The 20,473-nt window shown below is 42.1% G+C and overlaps 1 protein-coding gene across 1 annotated transcript in view; it reads left to right on the top strand.

Moving 5' to 3' along the window:
• Window positions 1-20,473, top strand: part of LOC126272534 (uncharacterized) — a 144,434-nt gene that overhangs the window by 25,062 nt on the left and 98,899 nt on the right. The window contains exons 2-3 of the mRNA XM_049975448.1: window positions 2,523-2,733; window positions 2,813-2,943. Coding sequence (XP_049831405.1) covers window positions 2,523-2,733; window positions 2,813-2,943 — 342 coding nt within the window. The remainder of the gene's footprint in view (window positions 1-2,522; window positions 2,734-2,812; window positions 2,944-20,473) is intronic.

Here is a 20,473-nt window from a genome sequence, read left to right as displayed (position 1 = left end):
AAACTTAAGACCAGGCTTCTATCTGACTACCTGCAGTATGTGAAACTTCAAATGACTGAGCTATGTTAATGCTTCCGTAAGTGTAGGATTTTCACACTGCAGAGCTCGCTCTAGAAGTTCCCTATCAGGAGCAAGGTGTATGACTGCATCTAAAACTGCCTGTTCTGCATGGGATTCCGTATGAACATTTGTCATACAAGGATTAAGTCCATGTAGTTCTGTTGCCCATGCTCTGTATGATTGTTTTGGTGGCTTTTGGCGATGGCAGAACTGTACACTGCAGCAGTAATGTGAGTGTGTTTACAGTGATAGGTAGAAAGTAACTTACACATCTGACCAAAAGAAAGACTTGAAGGTTCCTGTAAGTGGGCAAGCTGACACAACAACTGATACACGCGAGGTAAGATCCATGACAAAAGATGAGTCTTGCACAAGCTTGCGTCTGTTACCCTAAATGTCTGGAAATGATGTTGCAGTCATTTTTTGTAAGGATCCCAATCTTTTACTGCATTGTCGTATGCAGGGAATGGCGGTGGATACATGTCATTCTTGGGGCCTGCACGTTGTGCCACTGTAGTTGTTAAACTGGAAATAGCAACTGACAGTGCCTGCTGTTGCTCAAGAAGCAATATAAGCATTGCCTCCATGGAAATTAAACTCAAAGGAACAATGACTGAAGTGAAACATGCGGAGTCGAATCCCATCCTCAGCATCAAAGCGTTATAACCCAAGGACCCTGTAGCTTTATTACATGAAAAAGCGTAAACACATGAGAGGCAAAGTACATAAAACGACTACACACAAGTAACCTGAAGTTGTGCTGTGTTATTTCCAGTGTGTGTGTCATCCAGATTTGCACAACTGGTACATTTATAGTGTATGATGGTGATTATATGTGATCTAGAGGGCACTGGAGACGATGAGGTGCCTTTCTGATACCAAATTCTGTTATCTGCACCAACCCCTAAGTGCCTTTCAGGCTATCGATTAAGTGTACCCACCTGAAAAATATCTTCAGATTGATGACACTCTTTCCCTCTTACAGAGGGATGACTAGGAATTGTCATTCTACTGGGTACCAGGTCACGTTCACATTCAGGGTGAAGAAGCAGCAGATGCAGTAGCTAAGGATGCGTGTTCAGAAGTGCTGCCCCTATTCATGCAGCTACTGCACTATTGAGAAACAACATCATGTGTCTATGGGAGGAGGAGCAGTTAGGATTTGTAAACAACAAGCTGAGTCCTGTGAAACCAATGACAACCGTGGTGTTCCTCCTTCCGCCCACTGTGATAGGAACAAGTACTTTTAATGCAGCTCCAGACAGGACACTGTCCTCTGATGCATGAATTCCTCCTAGAGCATGAAGAACCAGCAGTTTGCAGTGCTTGTGGTGTACAGGTTTCTGTACACCATATTTTAACCAAATGCTCTTTACACCAAACTATGAGGGCCACTTACCAATTGACCTGCTGTCCATTGTAGGTGGTGATGAATCCAATGTGGTGCATGTTCTAAGATTCTGTGTGATGTCTGGTCTTCTTAATAGTGGCTTAGATAGAAGGTTTTAATGTGTTTTTGGGGGTGGTTGCTTCATATTTTATTTTCCAGTGGATCGTGTAGGCACAGCTACTTGTTCCAGTATGTCAGATGTTGCATAGTTACATTTGTGTTCTTTACTTACACACTGCCCTGAGACATCCATCTTGTGTGTGACAGTGTGAGTGAGAGAGTCCCAGGTTGGCTGTGGATCCCATTTTTTAATTTACATTTTGTTTAGGCTTCCCACAACTGATAACCACACTTCTACTCTTTTAGTTGAGTACAGCCGCTGATGACCTCACTGTTGAGTGCCCTATACATACCACCACCACCACCACCACCTGTTCGCACCTCGTGGTCTAGTGCCTAGTGTTGGTGCCTCTCGATCACGGGGTCACGGGTTCAATTCCTGGCCGGATTGGGGACTTTCTCTGCTCATGGACTGGGCATTTATATTGTCCTCATCATTTAATCATCATCATCATCATTATCATTCATCATAGTGGCTAGATTGGACTGTGTATGAAAATTGGAGTATGTAAAAATTGGGACTTCGTATGGGCACTGATGACCACGTAGTTGAGCGCCCCACAAATCAAACATCACCACCACCACCTCCACCACCATATGCATCACAAATGGCTGACAGAGCCTTTCACTCTGGCCTTTATTGTCATTAGTACTAAGAGCCAGCAGGTTGCGCAAGCAACTGCTGTCGCACTAGCAGGCTCGGCGGCTTCTTATGACCAAATCACGCCAAACTTCATGTGTGAACTAGGAAGCAGAACACACACTAATCTGGTAGTTACAGCATGATGGAAGTCTGGCTTCTTCTTTATCAGAATTAATGACATTTAATTCTGCAAAAGGATTCCACCTGAGCGTAATTTCCTCATATCTTTCAGAGATAAATATTTTTAAATGCTGCCGATTAAAAAAAAGATTTTATTAATATTATAAGCTGTTTTTTTCTCTTTTTCAGTTGTCTAGTTTTACTTGTGGAAAATCCTGAAAAAGCTGCTCCAAAGCCACATAGAGTGATAGGAGAAACAGAACATAGTAATGGCCAACAGTTTAACCACAATGAGATTGAAAAAGAAGTTCCTCTTAGAGAACAAAACTCAGATTTTCAGGATACCAGAGATTTGCCTGGAATTGGTCTTGAGAAGGTGACGCTGAAAAGAAATGAAAAGGTATTTTGTTTCTTTGCATTATTTATTTCATAATTTGTGTTAGCTAGGTAAACAGTATTTTCTTTTCATTTGATTTCAGAAAGAGGAGATTACTACTGCAGAAATACACTCCAGCTTTGAAGAAGCAGTTCCTAGTCAAGCACAAGATGTCCACTTGCCCACTCAGATTAAACAAGAAGAAGATGTTAAAATTGGAGATGTAGCCAAAGAGTGAGTACATTCTTTTTTGTGATTACTATATATACTCTGGAGAACAATTCCTATGAGAAAATTACAAAAAGACAGGATGTCTGGGTAGTACTTATCTCGATTTTTAATGTGTATTTTGTCTATACTGGAATTTTGCCTCGAGAAAGCCAGCCACTTTGCCTCTTTGTAATTTTATATTTTTTCCTATAAAATCATCCTATAAAGCTACAGGGTGGGTGTCCAATACTTACCTTACAAGTTAAATTCCAAGTACTGCAGATAAAAATATATCTCCTGTTGTCCTCAGAAAGGTTGGGTCTCACTTAACCTGGTGTCCTGCTGACCATGCCCTCCTTTCCAACCTACCCCAACATATCCAGCTTTCCTCTGTGATGTAGAAAATGATAGTTCTAAAAGCTATAATTTCCTTATACAATACTTTGAATGGTATCATTGGCAGTACTTGTATTTCATCTCTTGAAGGTACGTGCTGTCACCTGATGTATTTTCTTAGTCAATTAACTTTATGAGCTATTCAAAAGTTTTCACTATTCTGTGGATGTACAGATTTAATTAATGTTCATTTTGTAACCATACTATGAGTAGATTTTTATCAGACAGAACCTATGGTCTGTATTATTTCAGGATTTTATGCAGATATGTGTTGAATTCAATTTATTTTCTGAAATAGTCATGTGTAAATCGGAAAGTTATGACAGCAATGTTGATATTTGTGATACATTACACACTGCAAGAGATGTGCATCATCGTGCCGAAAAAGTATTGTGTTTTAACAAAAGCATCATGCCACAAAATGAGAAGAAGATGTTATGGGTGACTGTTTTCTTGCTAAGTTACTTAGGAGAAACTTGAAATGTGTATAACCTCTCTTGCTTTTTTCCAGTGGCTCTCTAGTATAAAACTCTCTCTACATTCTAGACGCATCACATTTGAACCAGGCACACATTAAGTTATGCAGTCGATCATCTCCTGACGCTGAAGATGGTGTAAATCTTTGAAAGCTTAAATTTCTACTCAAATGTGGTACGACACGGGAGGGGAAAGGCGGGGGATTTTATACGTGAATTATGTGTGACTACAGCTTGGTTTCACTGTTCCTTTGCCACCTTCTGATGTGTGTCACTTTTCCCCTGCAAATGTGTCATTTAAATTTTGAATGTACATTGTTGTCCTATATGGTAGGATTTACTGTTGGCTGCATCTTATACTGTTAATATCTATTCAAAAATCTAAATTAAATTGACCTCTTTCTTCAGCTTTAATGGATTCATTTGTAAAACATCTCACTAATGTAATGCTGTGTTTACTTATCATATGTTAGGTACCCGTTTTAAATTTTCAGACAGATTTTCTGCTGGCTAATGCTTTTGGAGCTGGGTTTTGTTGATTCTGTCCGTGAGATAGTAAAACTATTGTAGAATAGTGTTGTGATTAATAATGTATCTAAGATGGCATATACAGTTGTTTTATTTCTATTAAACATTGCATTAGATTCTGCTTAATATTGGAAAGACAAATCAAAAATGCTGTTTCATATTCTCGTGAATCAAAAACTCATTTGAACACACTCTTTGAAAATTAGTTTGAGAACAGTATTCTGTTTCTAGTAAATTAAAAATTATGTCATTAATCAACTTGATGGGCACTCTGCCATATTTCTCGAAGAAGTGAAATCCTTGGACCACATTCTGTGTTTTTGACTATGTCACATCTTCGAACCCCTAGTGTTTTAAAGTAGTACCGAAATATTTTTACATCAATACTTTTATGCAGATACCAGTTTTGCTCCTACAAAATTTGATTATGAAATTTAATAGAATCAGCTGGTTTTTTTACAAAAGAATATGTGTGTGTGTGTGTGTGTGTGTGTGTGTGTGTGTGTGTGTGTGTGTGTGTGTGTGTGTGTGGTGGAGGTGGGGGTGGACAGGAATAGTGTTTTTTGCACAATTATGCAGTATGTCATCCAAGCGAAGCTAGATATTGTCAGTGTGATAAACTTTCAAGAGCTTCCAAGCCCTCCTTTTCAGCGGTGCTCTTCCTTTATAACTTGTACGCCGTTTACAGTCTGGAGTCAACCTTTTTTTCATTATAAAAATAAAGGAAGTGATACTCATGACTGAAAAACAGTTTGACGACTCCAGTGACAGCATCTTTGAGTGTCAAAGAACCATTTTGGATGATACAGATTCTGATTCATCTTCCAGTGTTGATTTATGTCCACATGACCAGTCTGTATCCATGTCTCATAAACAATTGGTTATGAAATGCATTGGTTGTCAGACTCTACACTTAATCACACAGCTCATCACAGGATAGAACAGGATCCACTTGGTGTACTTGTACCTGCTGTGTTGCTCAGTTTTCAGGCACTGCCATGCAATCTTGTTACAAGGAAAACTACCAAACCACTTTGTGTGTAGCGCAAACTTTCATTAAAGAGGTTGTGGAAAGTTATGGGTTCATATTCTGCATTCTGTTCTGTGTGAAAGGCATGCTGCAGTTGATTTGTAACAGGCACCATTTCTGACTATCTCTTGGAAAGAAGTAATAATGATCTCTGGCTTCAGTGGGCTCTGGATAACTCTATCAGATCTTCTTCATAGTGGATCACAGAGTGTGAACAGAAAGACAAACAACAAAGAAATGGACAGTTGAAGATGTCACTACAGATAAACAAAGTCTAATGAGTAAGGTTCAATACCCTTTCTTCCAAATCCATCAGAAACAAACGCAAAATAATTTTATTTAAAAAAAAGCGGATTAAGTGTCACTAGAAGCCTTCCTAAAAGACAATCTCCATTCCTTCTGAACTGACTATGCAAATGTAGACGAGATGTGGCTCAAATTCAGAGATACAGTAGCAACAGCAATTGAGAGATTCATACCTCATAAATTGGTAAGAGATGGAACGGATCCCCCGTGGTACACAAAACAGGTCCGAACGCTGTTGCAGAGGCGACGGAAAAATCATGCGAAGTTCAGAAGAATGCAAAATCTCGAAGATTGGCTAAAATTTACAGACGCGCGAAATTTGGCACGGACTTCGATGCAAGATGCCTTCAATAGGTTCCACAATGAAACATTGTCTTGAAATTTGGTAGAGAATCCGAAGAAATTCTGGTCGTATGTAAAGTACACAAGCAGCAAGACGCAGTCAATACCTTCGCTGCGCAGTGCCGATGGTACTGTTACCAACGACTGTGCTGCTAAAGCGGAGTTATTGAATGCAGTTTTCCGAAATTGCTTCACCAGGGAAGACGAATGAAATATTCCAGAATTTGAAGCACGAACATCTGCTAGCATGAGTTTCTTAGAAGTAGTTGCCTTAGGGGTTGCGAAGCAACTCAAATCGCTTGATACGGTCAAGTCTTCAGGTCCAGATTGTATACCGATTAGGTTCCTTTCAGATTACGCTGATACAAAAGCTCCCTACTTAGCACTCATATACAACCGCTCACTCACCGATAGATCTGTACCTACAGATTTGAAAATTGCGCAGGTCGCACCAGTGTTTAAGAAGGGTAGTAGGAGTAATCCATCTAACTACAGACCTATATCATTGACGTCGGTTTGCAGTAGGGTTTTGGAGCATATACTGTATTCAAACATCACGAATCACCTCGAAAGGAGGGAGGATTGATACGTAATCAGCATGGCTTCAGAAAACATCACTCTTGTGCAACGCAGCTAGCTCTTTATTCGCACGAAGTAATGGCCGCTATCGACAGGGGATCTCAAGTTGATTCCGAAATTCTAGATTTCCGGAAAGCTTTCGACACCGTTCCTCACAAGCGACTTCTAATCAAGCTGCGGGCCTATGGGGTATCGTCTCAGTTGTGCGACTGGATTCGTGATTTCCTGTCAGGAAGGTCGCAGTTCGTAGTAATAGATGGCAAATCATCGAGTAAAACTGAAGTGATATCAGCTGTTCCCCAGGGAAGCGTCCTGGGACCTCTGCTGTTCCTGATCTATATAAATGACCTCTGGTGACAATCTGAGCAGTTCTCTTAGGTTGTTCGCAGATGATGCTGTAATTTACCGTCTAGTAAGGTCATCCGAAGACCAGTATCAGTTGCAAAGCAATTTAGAAAAGATTGCTGTATGGTGTGGCAGGTGGCAGTTGACGCTAAATAACAAAAAGTGTGAGGTGATCCACATGAGTTCCAAAAGAAATCCGTTGGAATTCAATTACTCGATAAATAGTAGAATTCTCAAAGCTGTCAATTCAACTAAGTACCTGGGTGTTAAAATTACGAACAACGTCAGTTGGAGAGACCACATAGATGATATTGTGGGGAAGGCGAGCCAGAGGTTGCGTTTCATTGGCAGGACACTTAGAAGATGTAACAAGTCCAGTAAAGAGACAGCTTATGCTACACTCGTTCGTCCTCTGTTAGAATATTGCTGCGCGGTGTGGGATCCTTGCCAGGTGGGATTGACGGAGGACATCGAAAGGGTGCAAAAAAGGGCAGCTCATTTTGTATTATCACGTAATAGGGGAGAGAGTGTAGCAGATATGATACGCGAATTGGGATGGAAGTCATTACAGCAAAGACGTTTTTCGTCGCGGCGAGATCTTTTTACAAAATTTCAGTCACCAACTTTCTCTTCCGAATGTGAAAATATTTTGTTGGGCCCAACCTACATAGGTAGGAATGATCATCAAAATAAAATAAGAGAAATCAGAGATCGAACAGAAAGGTTTAGGTGTTCGTTTTTCCCGTGCGCTGTTAGGGAATGGAATAGTAGAGAGATAGTATGATTGTGGTTTGATGAACCCTCTGCCAAGCACTTAAATGTGAATTGCAGAGTAGTCATGTAGATGTAGATGTAGATCTGGAGAGAGAAAACCTGAGATGTAGTGAAATCCAGTGATTCATTATGACGACAAGATGATAGTGAAGCAAATACACTGCTGAGTCTGGTGCCAGTGCTCAGTGAAACTTAGGGTGACTGTTAGTTCTTACTGGCCAGAAGAATGATATGTCGTACCGTAGTGGGCATTGCTAGCACTTGCAGATGCAGCAGCTCCATCTAGTGGCTGAGGTCCAGTTCTGTATTCTCTGTTGGGCTTTCAGAGTCGTCAGGCCAGGATATGAGATTCCTTCCCCATGAAATGGATGCTTATAGCCAGAAATGGCCTGGATGATGTTTTCGAAGGTGAACTGGTGGCACAGTTGGTGGCAAAGCACTTAAGCCCACCACTGTTGTAAGGAACCTGGCATGTCTGGAAGTATGCTAGAACGTGGCGATGAGGACATCGTTGGCTGTGGTGGCGGAGGTTGCATGGAGGGCTCCACATCTGTGCCGAATGAAATTGCCATTGTTATTCAAGGCCACAACTTACGTGGCTGAGGATGTGGGACTGGCAGTGGTGAGCTTTCTAATTCAGAGTGTACCCTGGGTGGTGATGCAGTTGGTATGAATGGGGAGAGTTGGTTTTGTATGAGGACACTCCAAACCTTTCAGAGTGTCAATTGAAGTAATGCACTGCGCATGTGCTTTAATGGCTGTTGCTAGCGTCCAAGTATCTTCCGCTCCATACACACATTCCTACACTGCAGTGCCTGGCAGACATTGCCCTGAGTGCCGGGTCTAGCATTCTGCAGGGCTTTGGGGTCAGGAGATGAAGTTCACCAGTGAACCAGGGGGCAAAAAATTGATATGGTCTACCTGATACCAGGCAGAAACTGAACAGTTGCGCACCATGGCTTCCATGGCCTTGTTTGGAACAAGCCAGTAAGCATGTTACCTTCTAAAACTTTCACCTGTGATATTCTCAAGGCTCCTGACAGAGAGGCCACAGGGTGGCTAGGGTAATGACTTTGTATGCATCTATCAGGTTCTAGTGGGAGAACATCATTGTTAACTGACAGACAGTCGTAGATGAAGGGTCAAGTCTGGAGATCTTGAGTTTTATTCTTTGAAATGTACGTGGACCAATCAAGAAGCACACAGCGCATGACTTTTCGCAAGATCGGATCACTTCATTTGTGTGCTGTGGTTCATGGAGGTTTTATGGGAAACCTTTGAAAGGACTGTCTGCATTCTGCTCTGTGTCGAAATAAGATTTCCTGCTGGTCAAAGGCTAGTCTGCCTATGCAGGAAGGAGAAATAGAGCGTTTGCTTTTGCTTGTTCTGCAGTTGGCTTCAACTTAATGGCGTAATTGTAGGAATTGAGGAAAAATTCCTGACATTGGGGCCATTTCACTGCCCGTTGTGGAAGACTGGAGCATGGCCCAAATAGCGCGCAGTGTTTGCAGTCCATAATTATTGTGAACTTAATCTCAAATAGGTAAATTTAGAATTTTATAATTGTAAATACAGTTGATGACACCTTCTTTTCTGTCTGTGAGTAGTTCCTTTGAGAGGATGTCATCATCTTTGATGTGTAAGTATTAGGTTATACAGTACCATAATTGTTTGTAAGTGCTAGCACTGCATCAGTGCCATATGGAGAGGCATCCATAACCAGAACGTTTAGTTGACACAATGGTGAAAATGGTGTAAGACAGTGTGTTGATTACCGCATATGCTTCAACTGCTTGGTAACGGTTCACAGGCAACTGTCCACATGTACTAAAAGTATTCTACAATTGGTCTAACCCATTACTTCACAGTGTTGTGCAAACATAACACTAAGGTCTTAAATTGCAGTCATAATAAACTTATTATATAAAACTCCTCGTGGATGTATTAAAAAGCCTTTGAAAGTTCTCTGTCTGTGATTTTTGTGTTTCACAATTAGTCTAACACCCCATGAAAAACATAAGCTACTGGAAACTTCATGTTGCATGTATGCAACACTGGGAAGAAATGGATTAGTGGATGCACAATGTTGGGTGATTGTGGGACGAGCTTTGAATAACTATTCACCTTATCCAAAAAAGTTTACAGCCCTTGTACATTTAGGGGGCGGAGTAGAGTGTCAAGAGCTGTGACGTTGCATGGTATGTTGGATTCCTTGTTTAGCGAATGCCTGAGGTTTTTCCCTTGCTCATCAAAAATTTGACGCTTGTCGAAGCAGCACCTTAGCCACAGTAAATAGTATGCAAAGCTTTAGCAGGTGTTACTGACATATGATGCCCATGGCAGTAAAGTTGTTGATATAGATATTGCAGGTGGGTACAGACATTGTTACTTTTTCCACAAGAATAGTTTCCAAATAGATATAAAAGTCAGTAAGTTGACATACACTGTGTATCTTCATTCATTGATATGAATCTAGCTTTGACACAGGAAAGAGTGAAACATGCAGCTATAAAATTCTTTGGAAATCTACACACGGAAATAAAATGTTTTGACAGATAACAGCAATGTTATCAAATGTAGTTGATAGAGCTTTCTCCTCCATAACTCCTTCTATATCATAAAGAAATTCTTAATAATTAATTGTTAAAGAAAAGAAGTCTATTGAAGGTCATCAAGCAGCCATATAATTGTTATTTTATTTTTTTATTTAATTGTTTATAGGTATTCTACGTTTGTTCTTTTGACACCTTGTACATCATAATTTTTATCATGAATTTCATCTACAGAACAAGTAACTAATTAACTCCATGGATCTGTGGAAGGCTGCAGGACCAGAAGAGATTCCAAAAGGCAAGCAGTTATATTTATTTTCGTTGAAGGGTATTGAAAACTGCAGTATTTTGTGACTCTCCATCCAGAGGTATTTTCAAATATGTGTCGGCAAGAGTGATTTTACCAAAATATTTTCCTCGCAAAAAAATTGGTGAGGAGGTGTTTTGGATGTGATATAGAGTAGGTTTCTACTTATGCCTAGACATTAACTGTTGATTCAAAATCACCATAAATCACTGATGGGTGTGTGGCCCAAGTGCTTGTTTTAACTGGTCCATCGCCCTAGTCTCATGAAGTTAACAGTGTTCATATTTAACAGCTGTCTGGAGACCAGAATGGGCCATGCTTGGTAGAAACAGGGCACTGCATCTGGTCATAAGGAGATATGAGCCAGAAAATCTGTGGTGCAAATGTGGCATGAAGATCATCAAGTTCCTGGAAAGGAACCATGTCAGAGATGGCCTGAATTTCGGCAGTGATGGGGAATTAAAGTGAATCCAGACTGAAATTGTTTCTGACTGACTGTCTACAACAAACAGCTGTATCAGCCATGTGACCTTCCTGTAGGCTTTGCCAATCGTGAATTTAGCCTGAAGGGGAACTGCCTCCTTATGCTACTAACATACAGAAGGGTTTGGTGTACTCTGGGGAACCTAGATGAACATACATTTGGAGGTTTACCAAGGACACAGGTCTTGGATGTCTTCGTTTGCAGCTGTGAGGTTTAAAAATCAGCTGTTAAAAGGAGCAACTATTGCTTGGAGTTCATGCACCATTCCTTGATGCACGCGGGGAACTGAATGTCACTCTCATGACAGTTTACAGCCTCTTGTTCAGAGGTATCTAGCTTTCCACAGTGGGTACAGTGTGCTCAGTGGTCCAGATACTCTGCATATGCATGTGCTGTAAAGCAATCTGAGAATGACAGAAAACCCCACCGCCCACGCCAATGGGATATAACTGGTTGTTCGGAGGTCAGTGATAGGTATGATATTGATGAATCACATCGCAACCATCTTGGAAGTGGTTTATGGATATTTCACATTCCTGTGGTGTCTTGACTCTGGCTACTTGTAGTTAGGCCATGAGGCCCTCATTTTCTGCCTGTGGGATTCTGAAAGACTGTGCAATTTTCCAAGTATCTTTGAATTACCGGTTGACTAGTTTGAGTGTTGACATATGTACTTCCGGACTAGGGGTGAAATGAACCATTATGTCTCTAATTAAAGAGTCAGTCGATAGGTTAATATTTATAAATCAACCATCCATGAGCGATATGGCTGACTAGGTTGTTTGTGGTATTGATGAATCCAAGTCGCATTATGGCCACGTAGAACTGTTGTAAATAGTAATTATAAAGCAACGTGCAGATATCCTTGAATGTTGGGACGACTGGATGCGAGAGTGGAGTCAACTTCAGTAAGAAAAACGTCTCCGGGGGAGCTCAAGATGGAAAGAGTGACCATCTGAAACTGTAATCAGTGGCTTGTTGAAAGATTGGGAAGTGCTGTTTCAGACATTCCAAACATGTCACAATCGTTATATGGAGGGAACAGGGATGGGTAGCTCTCTGCCTGGTACCTGACTACTCTCGATATTGAGTGAGTACCCTGTATTTGCAACTGATCCTTCAGAAGCTGAATTTCTTGATTGAGTAACTCATTTAATTGCTGCTGTTGTTGCTATTGGAACTGGAAGGCCAAGACGGAAAATGCTACCATTTGAGACTATCAACAGTGACTTGAAAGGTGGTGAAGTGCTGTTTCAGCCATTGAAAACAGGTCAAATCGTCCCTGTTATCGTTACATGGCGGAAACACGGATGGCCAGCTCCCCACCTGGGAACTACTGCCGCTTTTGAGCGAGTACCCTTTATCTGCAACTGATCCTTCACAAGCTGAATTTCTTGATGGAGTATGTCATTTTGCTGTTGCTGTTGTCGCTGCTCCTGCAGTAGCAGCTGTTGGTGTTCCAAAAGTTTGACAAGTTTTGTGTCCATGGAGCTCTGCTAAACTTTTACCTCGTCGCCAGTTATAGTGAATGGGATTCGACCTAATGTCAGCAACAGCTCAAAAGTATCCCACTGAGGTTGGACCGACCAGCCCGGTACCGTCAACAGCGGCCCGCCGAGTGTGAATAGAAAAACAAACAACGAGAAAACGCACAAGTGGAGAGGGCACCACAGATAAACAAAGTCTACAGAGTAATCTGGGGAGAGAGAGAACTCAGGACGAAGAACCAGCGGTGAGTTAACAACAACGAGATGGACGAGGTCTGTTCAAAAAATTCTGGAATATTCGTAATTCCGAGCCAGTGGTGTATTGGAGCGAAATGCGGTTGGTATCCCTGCACACGCCTTCGTTTAATGTGGAAGTGCCGGAGTATCGAGTAGAACATTGTGTTGCACAGTTTGTGAATGTAACCTCTACAGAGACACACGAAATGATGCAGGAAGCCTACGGCGACGAGTGCTTAAGCAATACTTGGTGTTTTGAATGGTTCACACGGTTTAAAAGTGGCCGGACGGAAGTTAAAGATGACTTCGTTCAGGAGCCCTTTCGCCGTCTACCAGCATCGCTCATGTGAGGGATGTCAACGGAATTGTGCGTGCCAATCGAAGACTGTCCGAGAGATTGCAGGAAAATGTAACATTTCAGTTGGCTCATGTCATGAAATCCTAACGGCATCGTGGAATTCATCATGTTGCTGCCAAGTTCACCCCACGGCTCATGAATCTAGACCAGAGAGACTTTCGCCTCGCAATCTGAGAAGAGCTTTTGGATCGCGCAAATGAGAACGAGATGTTCTTTAAGAGAATCATAACTGGTGATGAGACATGGGTCTACAGTTATGATTTAGGGTCCAAGGTTCAATCTTCACAATGGGTTGGGGAAGGTTCTAAAAAAAACTATCTAGTCAGGTCAAATGTCAAACCATGCTAATAGTTTTCTTTGACTTTGAAGCATTCGTAACACAGGGACAAACTGTTAATCGATGGTACTATCGGGACGTGTTACGACCCCTGCGAGTAAATGTGAGAAGGAAACGGCCCCTTAATGCGGCGAGACAATTCATGACTCTTGCATCACGATAACGCATTCATCCCTGTTGGTGCGTGACTGTTGCACAGAAAACGAAATCAGTGTGCTGCCTTATCCTCCTTATCCTCCATATTCTCCAGACCCCCTGCGAACTTATTTTTTATTTCCAAAGTTGAAAACCTTGTTCAATGGACGGATATTTGCAACAATAGAAGAGCTGCCAGATTGGGATACCAGAATTCATTAAGCCAGGCCATTGTCAATACGTTACTGTATTCTCGTTCTTTTCTAGTTGTTCAGTCTATAGTGACCTCGATACGTCTCGGTAAAAAGGAGGGGGGGGGGGGGGGATAGTGCATTGCACATTGCATTAGGTACAATGGAACCGTATGCTCAGTTTGAAGAAAAAAACTGGCGCCCAAAAGTACTTGGTGCTAAGTAAGTTGTCAGTAAGATAACATTATGACTGCGTCTAAGGTGTTGTTATGAGAGTGATGAGTATTTGAAACGAATTTAACAGCGAGTATGTGATTTGGCCAATTACATAAGATTTTTTTTCGAGATGTCATATATTCTTTCCACTCATAAAAAATCAAAGTGTGTCTTTTAGGAATTAAAGAGAGCATGCAAAAGAACAGTAATATGGGGTGCACAGTTTTGGACGGCATAGGAATTATATAATTATTCACTTGCAGAAATCCCTTCTATTAGTAAAACCAACAACCTTTAGATCTTTGGTCTTCTTTCCATTGCGATCCCAAAAAATCGTGTTTCCAGAAACAGAAATTTCACTAATCCTGTGTGGCATTTGATACAAATAGTTCCAAATTAAACATCAGTGCGAAAAGATCTGCTTTGCGTAACATGGCTAGAAGATTCCATTTGAACTTTCATATTTCCTCCCAGCACTTCAAACACTTAGTTGTTTCCCGGCTCAATCAGACTTTCACACTTTCCGCTAGAGGCGTAGAATTATCACACCACTTCGACGATAGAACAACACAACAAATCACGTGTTCCATCAGAGAACCAGGATTCTTAAAGCGTGCCGCCAGAGGAAAAGTTTGGGGACCCCTGATCAAGACGAAATAATTTATTTTTCTTTGGGGTAGATTTGTACCAGGTGAGACACTTAATAAAGAGAGGCCACTCAAAATAAACTTCGAACGAGTAAATACATCGAGACTCTGTTTCCGCTAAGTTGTAGCGAACAGTGTGGCAAAGTTTCTGACTCATGCAAGTAATTTTCATCATTTATAGCCCCCGAATTATGCACCAACTACATTCTTTCTTTTATGGTAATGAATCATTTTTTCGTGGCACGGGAAATAACCTATAAAAGGACTCCAAAGGGGTAACATTTGTGGAACTTGAACTTATAGTAACAAGAGAATGACGCCGCAAACTAGTGTCTCGCCGTCAGTAGAAATTATCCCCGAAGACATCTACCCTGATGCACCACAATTAAGCAAATACTTTAACTCCGATATGGTTCATGTATTTATTGCTATGGCTTTAGTATGGAGTGATCAAAGTGTTGACCTTGAGCACTGACCCACGCTGTAAAGCATTTACAGAGAGATAATGCTGCACTTCGCATATCATCCGGGCTTATCGCAGCACAGGGCCATGTTTTACAGCATTTAATATTCACGAAAGTCGTAAGCTTTTCCATGTAGACTTGTTTTAATTTTCCGCGTGGATAAAAGTGCAGAGCTTTTAAGTCTGGCGAACGTGTGTTTCCCGAACGATTGACACAACTATCTCCAAGTATTTTGTTAACAAGGTCCATAATTATCTGTGCGGAATGGGAGGGACATTCATTTTGCTACTTAATGTCCAGTGGGATTTCTTCCAGTGATTCCGATAGCATATCTTCTTATGGTAGATAGAGTTCCATAAATACACTCCTGGAAATTGAAATAAGAACACCGTGAATTCATTGTCCCAGCAAGGGGAAACTTTATTGACACATTCCTGGGGTCAGATACATCACATGATCACACTGACAGAACCACAGGCACATAGACACAGGCAACAGAGCATGCATAATGTCGGCACTAGTACAGTGTATATCCACCTTTTGCAGCAATGCAGGCTGCTATTCTCCCATGCTGACGATCGTAGAGATGCTGGATGTAGTCCTGTGGAACGGCTTGCCATGCCATTTCCACCTGGCGCCTCAGTTGGACCAGCGTTCGTGCTGGACGTGCAGACCGCGTGAGACGACGCTTCATCCAGTCCCAAACATGCTCAATGGGGGACAGATCCGGAGATCTTGCTGGCCAGGGTAGTTGACTTACACCTTCTAGAGCACGTTGGGTGGCACGGGATACATGCGGACGTGCATTGTCCTGTTGGAACAGCAAGTTCCCTTGCCGGTCTAGGAATGGTAGAACGATGGGTTCGATGACGGTTTGGATGTACCGTGCACTATTCAGTGTCCCCTCGACGATCACCAGAGGTGTACGGCCAGTGTAGGAGATCGCTCCCCACACCATGATGCCGGGTGTTGGCCCTGTGTGCCTCGGTCGTATGCAGTCCTGATTGTGGCGCTCACCTGCACGGCGCCAAACACGCATACGACCATCATTGGCACCAAGGCAGAAGCGACTCTCATCGCTGAAGACGACACGTCTCCATTCGTCCCTCCATTCACGCCTGTCGCGACACCACTGGAGGCGGGCTGCACGATGTTGGGGCGTGAGCGGAAGACGGCCTAACGGTGTGCGGGACCGTAGCCCAGCTTCATGGAGACGGTTGCGAATGGTCCTCGCCGATACCCCAGGAGCAACAGTGTCCCTAATTTGCTGGGAAGTAGCGGTGCGGTCCCCTACGGCACTGCGTAGGATCCTACGGTCTTAGCGTGCATCCGTGCGTCGCTGCGGTCCGGTCCCAGATCGACGGGCACGTGCACCTTCCGCCAACCACTGGCGACAACATCGATGTACTGTGGAGACCTCACGCCCCACGTGTTGAGCAATTCGGCGGTACGTCCACCCGGCCTCCCGCATGCCCACTATACGCCCTCGCTCAAAGTCCGTCAACTGCACATACTGTTCACGTCCACTCTGTCGCGGCATGCTACCAGTGTTAAAGACTGCGATGGAGCTCCATATGCCACGGCAAACTGGCTGACACTGACGGCGGCGGTGCACAAATGCTGCGCAGCTAGCGCCATTCGACGGCCAACACCGCGGTTCCTGGTGTGTCCGCTGTGCCGTGCGTGTGATCATTGCTTGTACAGCCCTCTCGCAGTGTCCGGAGCAAGTATGGTGGGTCTGACACACCGGTGTCAATGTGTTCTTTTTTCCATTTCCAGGAGTGTAAAAGAGGGACCAACGATGCGATTCTTGACATGTACGGACCCTACGTTGACAGTCGAAGATCATTCTTTATTCTTTTTTTTTTAACTAGCTTAGATCCTCTGCTTATCAGTAGTGCATACTGCAAAGAATGATTGTCCCGTGGCTTGTAATCAGTAAACAAAATTTTGTATAAAATCGCCGCATCATTTTGCAGTTTCCAGAAACACCATACAGCTAAAGTGTAACTGATTTTTGAAAACATTGCTGATGGAGTGAAATGTGGAAAGGCTGACATGCATCTGAACGCAGAATTCAGATGTCACCGCTGTGGTTGATCCTACTGGCACTCCAGAGTTTCCTTGTAGCGTTAGGTGGATTTTGTTTTACAGCCGCTGAAATTTATTCTTCGATTGCTGTTCTTTTTCATTGCCGCACCTTTATTCCTAATATCTCCACTTTCTAATTTTTTTGTATAATGTTTGCATAGGCAGATCGTGAGGGCTTCTCACTATCAGGATACCTTGAGCACTGATCCACGCTGTAAAGCATTTCCGGAGAGATAATGCTTTACTTCGGATATACAGAGCACAGGGCCATGTTATACGGCATTAATATCCACGAGAGTCTTAGGTGTCGCTCTGACTGGTAACATTCGCCGTAAACTGAAACCAAATCCACTTGTTATACTGCCGTTTACATTGTAAAAGTCTGAATAACTTCACGAGCAAGTTGGCTGATCGCTACTACAGCAGAACACAGACTGAGCCGCTTCAAGCGAACACGTGAACCGTCTGGAGTCACATTTGGTGCATTAGGACAAAAGTTTGCGGCACCTCTTCCGAGAGCCTCCTCGGTGTATATAAGTGTTCTAGAAAGATATTTAGTGGCTTGTAGTTGCGTCACCCCGTATATTGAAACCATATAAGCCTCACGTATTGATTCATACACTTTCTCTATTACCTTGAAGTATACCTCCGACATTAGAGAGTGTCAAGTTCCTGTGTACTGATAGGGGTGAAGCTTACTGCATTGTCTTTAGTGTTACAACGGATTGTTTCGTGTACCGGTAAACAGAAGTTTCTGTGAGTTCGTACATACGTAACTGTGAAGGTATTCCACTGTCCATGAATCAAGCATGGTATGGATTTTACGTGCTCTCGACGTCGACAAGACCGAACACCAGCTCCGTCTCGACAAGTATTGAGGAAGGAATCGGCCTTTCTGTATGAAACAAGTAATTTGCACAAGACTAAAGATGAATTTCGGTGCTCAAAATAAATAGTTCATTTGCCGGAATTGTGAATGGATGCAGTGTTTCTCTCATCGTCATAGTTCACACAGTCGCTGAGTTCTCCAGCCATCGCGGATAAGATTTTATAGCTCTTCCAAAGTTTGAAAGTGCAAGTGTGCTGCAAGATTCGTTCAACCTCATCCCGTGTTCCATTATCTAGTTTGAAAAATTCCAAATCATTTGAATTTTTTTTTTAAAGAAGGTTATTCCCCGTTCTTTAGACTCTGTAGCTGCACAGGGAATGAAAACGCATTGAATGTGTAATAGTCATCTGGTTGGCCATGCTTTGTGCCCATAGCTCGCAGTTTAGGTACGTCCCGTGCACGCATTTGGGTTTTAATGTTTACCAATAGTCCGCTTCCCACTGCTCGTTTTCCCACGGCGGCTATTTTTTTCTTTACATCGAAATTATGTCTTGTGGAAGATACGTTACTGTCTGTTCCAAACTAATCTTAAATTTTGTATATAGATTCCTAACTGTCCGGCGACGGAATTTTTTAATTGATAGACTGGAGTTCGCACTCATGCTTTTCACTCAAATGCACGAAAACTAAAGCTGTGATTTTTCGTCACAACCTGCCTCCAGCGGTTATTGCTCCAGGATTCAATTAAAAAAAAACTAGTATGTTTTATATCAGAATAGCCTCATGTCTTTAGCCTCATATCTTAGCCAAGCATTGATCTACTCACTTCGTCAGTAATACGTATACTAAATGAGATGGCGTTTTTTTTAATTTTTTATTTTTTTAACACTGGACTAAGTTCATGCTAATTTACGTTACCGCGGTTACCTCTGCTCTCGAATGTGGCAGATTCAAGATTTTCATGGTAATGGATTAAAGTAGCAGTAAAGCGCCTTTTTACAAAAAAAAGAAAAAAGAAATGATTCAAATGGCTCTGAGCACTATGGGACTTAACATCTGACGTCATCACTCCATTAGAACTTAGAACTACTTAAACCTAACTAACCTAAGGACATCAGAAACATCCATGCGCGAGGCATGATTCGACTGAAGCGCCTAGAACCGCTCGGCCACACCGACCGGCGCCTTTTTACACCCACCCTCAACCATGCACCCCTTATCCCACAATTTAAAACTCAAATAGTGTTCAGTCTTGCCAGACTTCGGTCGACCTGTTCATGTGCAACAAATGTGTTACGCAGGCGTGACCATGTGTGTACGTTTTTATAGTGGTGTCATTGTTAAGTGTTACAAGCGTAACTCAGCCCGAATGTTGGTTTGAACACCACAGGTCTCTTCTACAAATTTGGTCCTGTTGAATGCGGTTTGTCGTGTTTGTCCAAACTATGTACTGACGTATGTAACGAATTGTAGGGTAATATACAATTTAACGTAGTTTCCGAACCAAAGTGCAGTACAACATTTTTCACATAAACGTATTATTTCCAGGGGTTAAAAAGCAACTACAACTAATGAACGCAGACTGCAATAACAACAGTGGAATTATACGCCCATATATACACCCAAATGTTTTTTTTTATTTTTATTTTTTTTTTAATTTATTTTTTTTTTTTTAAGACGAGTCGCATATGATTGCTCTTTTAATGCTCACTAAGGGCGAATATTGTTCCAGCACACTATATTCGACTGTGCTCAATTACTTTCGATTCGTTGTATCAGTGGTGACCACAAGAGAAGGCTGGAAGTTAGGTTTAACGAGACTTCTGTCGACTGAACACTTGCTCATTTACAACGTGCGGACCGTGGCTATAATTAAGGAACCACCCCGGCATTCGCCTTTGGTGATTTGTGGGAATCGCAAATCGTAATAGCCAGGCAGTACTTCGATAGCAACTCCTCGCCAATATGTTTACAGTCTCTTAACGATTGACTCTTGTCGCTAGCGCTGTCACTCTAAAAGTGTATATTCAGACAGTAATGTTTCACCCATTTCGTATATTTACAAATAGAAAATAGAGTACGTGGTAGATGTGAAGCGAAACATATGGAAACTGATTATGGTAGAATGCAAAAGACTACAGAATTTATATATCCAAGTGAAATAATACAACCAAATGCTTTAGACAAAGAGGCTAACTTAGCAAGGGCAAGGAAAGTGGAGGTGGCTTTTCGACTAACAAAAAGCGTGTATAACAAGAAATCTGTTTCCATAAATGCAAAACATCGGCAGTACAGTACTGTCACTAAACCAGAATTCCTTTATGCACCAGAATGCCTTTCGTTAAAAACAGCCAACAGTGAGGTGAAATAGAAAAGAAGCAAAGGAAAATAATCGGGAATATCCTGGGACCAAAACATGGGACTGGGAAATGGAAATTAGGAA

Source organism: Schistocerca gregaria, chromosome 5 (genome assembly GCF_023897955.1).
Source record: "Schistocerca gregaria isolate iqSchGreg1 chromosome 5, iqSchGreg1.2, whole genome shotgun sequence".
Classification (NCBI taxonomy): Eukaryota; Metazoa; Arthropoda; class Insecta; order Orthoptera; family Acrididae; genus Schistocerca; species Schistocerca gregaria.
The sequence above is the reverse complement of the archived record's forward strand: the minus strand, read 5'-3'. Positions and strand labels throughout refer to the sequence as shown.